The following is a 2,858-nucleotide window of genomic DNA, read 5'->3' as shown; positions in this document are numbered from 1 at the left end:
ATTTTAATTGTTCACTTATAACAATAAAAGCTGATATCAGGCACTTACTGGGACAGGTACTGTTCCAAGGAATTACGTATGTTATCTCAATTTTTACCACATTACTAAAATGACTATTTTCATTCTATAGATGAAGAAACTGAGGCTTATTCCAGACCCACATTCTAAGCCACAACACTCACTACATTATCTTTCTAAACAGACTGTGAGCTTATCAGGAGCAAAAATCATGGTTATGTCGTCTTTATATTCCCAGAGCCTAGCACAGTGTCTGATGTGGCAGGCATTCCATAACTGTTTACTAAATCGATCTTAATAAAGTAACTACTTTCACACTGTCATCTCCCCACTCGATTTCCTACAACGACTCCCATATTGCTTACATATCAAATCTAAACTCGAACCTCCTCTGGCTGGCTTTAAGTCTGACCATAATCTGGGATAATTCTACCTAGCAAAGTTCAAAGGTTAGTAACGTTCAACTTTTATTTCACAATTGGCTACTCCTCTTTCTTAAGCTGTATGATCATCATTCAGATTATGAAATAAACTAAGCTACTAACAAAACTCACCTGCCATCACGTGATCTGTGGAGGCTGCCGTGGTAGCTGCTCACTTTGCTGTGAACACTCCCTGCTTTGCTTCTCTGATCATCCACCATGGCCAGCTGAGTTGAGGAAGCATGTGTGGATGTTCCTTGAGTGGAAGTTCCCCTTGATTTTCTTATAATAGGAGTGTTCGGATCCCTCAAGAGAGACTGAGCAAAATCAGGCTCCTGGAGTACCTGTCGGCTCTCATTCACTATCCTAGACAACAAAAGAGTAAGTTTAAGAAACATGCTAACTTCCCTATAGACCAATAAAGCAATACTTCTGTGCAGTAGTGAAGTTATTCTTGAAATTAACTGCTCTCCAAATTAGGTTTTTAGGATTGATATAAGGTAACATTGTTGATGGAGGAAAGAATAACAAAAATCCACGTCAATCTGTCCCCTAAAGTGGTATGATGGAAAGAGGACTGTTTTTGAATGAGGAAATCAGGATTTTAGTTCCAACTCTATCAATGTGATCTTAGGCAAGTCACTGCCCCCTTTCCTTGATTTTCCTCATCCGTAAAACGAAGGTAAACCATTTCATCATTTCTAAAAGGTCCTTTTCAGCTGAAGAAATGTATGATTCTCAAGACACTGAAACATTACAAAGATATAACTATAAAATTGTTTTCTTGCATGTTTTATGGAAGTAGCAGAGGCTTCACTGTAGTACAGACACAACATTTTTTAACTTGTGAGAGCAGCTGTTTTAAGAGCAAGTTGATTTTATGGCAGAAGCAGTTGTCTCGTGCTGGAATAAACATAAATGGTCATAATTCGAACAAAATGACCTGAAAAATTTAAGCAAACATACAATTAAGTCTCAGGTATATTAAAAGCTTAAGGAGAAAATTTCAGAAGTATGAATTATTGTCATGAGCAAAAGTATTTAACTGCTATGAAAGAGTTAAAAGTAGACAGATGTTTATGATGATGAACAGAGCGGTAATTAAATTAGTAAAAGATCTAATTAAATAGTTGTAAAGATCAATGTCTTGGTTTATGTAAATAAATGACTTACTATAAGAATCAGAGTTGAAGTTAAAATTAGATAAACAAACAAAAAACCAAATTCCAACACATAAAGATTGGATCATATGTTGAGAAAATACATATATGCCAGGTTCTCAAATTATAAAGGGATTGTTATTCTTGGTGGTATTTTTAGCACAGTGGTAGAAGGGCCGAAGGAAGATAAACAGTTATTGAGTATTTATACATACATTTTCTTAATATTACAGAGATTAATGTCCTCAGAGGATATTTCTAAGGGAATATTAGATACCTATTAATAATAGATATTGTGAACCCCATTTTATAGACAAAGAAACTGAAGTTCTAAGAGATTAAAGAACTTTCAAAAAAATCACAACAAAACCAACAGGCAAGGATCAAACTTAAGTTTAAAGTCTTAGAAGCTAATCACAAAGTAATGATAAAACAGTGTTTACATATATCCCAAAAACAAAGTGTCAAAAACTAGACAGAAGAACAAGTCAAAAATAGAGGGGGAGGCCGGGCGTGGTGGCTCACGCCTGTAATCCTAGCTCTCTGGGAGGCCGAGGCAGGCGAATTGTTTGAGCTCGAACCAGGAGTTCGAAAACCAGCCTGAGCAAGAGCGAGACCCCGTCTCTACTAAAAATAGAAAGAAATTAATTGGACAACTAAAAATATATAGAAAAATTAGTCGGGCATGGTGGCGCATGCCTGTAGTCCCAGTTACTCGGGAGGCTGAGGCAGAAGGATTGCTTGAGCCCAGGAGTTTGAGGTTGCTGTGAGTTAGGCTGACGCCACGGCACTCTAGCCAGGGCAACACAGTGAGACACTGTCTCAAAAAAAAAAAATGATTAGCCTTTCTTCAAATATTCTGACTTGGTACAGAAATAGACCACAAGCCTGGTTCTACTGGCCCATCTTTTCAAAGTAAGTTTTTAGTTTTTAATGAAGACATGCTGCTGTGCCAATCACAACTGAAGGTTGCTGACAAGGTTACAATCTTGTTTGAGTAATTCTCCAAATCCAAATCATTTTAACAAAAGCAACACAAAAACTTTAAATAAATATGAGGTTTGTGAACATTGTGATAATTTATTTCAACTTACTCTTTCTTCCTACGACCATGAAAAAAACTGGCCCATTCAAAACATGTCTTTTTGCTTCCAACCCAAAAAATGGAGGGAATACCAACTATGAGAGCCATCAGGTATTTCATCAGAAAGAGAATCAGGTCTGGACGACTCATTTGAGTAACCTACAAAGACGGAAC

The 2,858-nt window shown here is 36.9% G+C and overlaps 1 protein-coding gene across 2 annotated transcripts in view; it reads right to left on the bottom strand.

The window, feature by feature from the left end:
* Positions 1-2,858, bottom strand: part of FZD3 (frizzled class receptor 3) — a 75,219-nt gene that overhangs the window by 8,831 nt on the left and 63,530 nt on the right. For both annotated transcript variants that reach the window (XM_012654934.1, XM_012654933.1), the window contains 2 exons: positions 2,695-2,843; positions 573-806 (listed from right to left, as the gene is read on the bottom strand). In XM_012654934.1, the coding sequence (XP_012510388.1) occupies positions 573-806; positions 2,695-2,843 (383 nt within the window). The remainder of the gene's footprint in view (positions 1-572; positions 807-2,694; positions 2,844-2,858) is intronic.

Source organism: Propithecus coquereli, unplaced genomic scaffold (assembly GCF_000956105.1).
Source record: "Propithecus coquereli isolate 6110/MARCELLA unplaced genomic scaffold, Pcoq_1.0 Scaffold451, whole genome shotgun sequence".
Lineage (NCBI taxonomy): Eukaryota > Metazoa > Chordata > Mammalia > Primates > Indriidae > Propithecus > Propithecus coquereli.
Note: the sequence above shows the minus strand (reverse complement) of the source record. Positions and strands in the feature narration are given on the sequence as shown.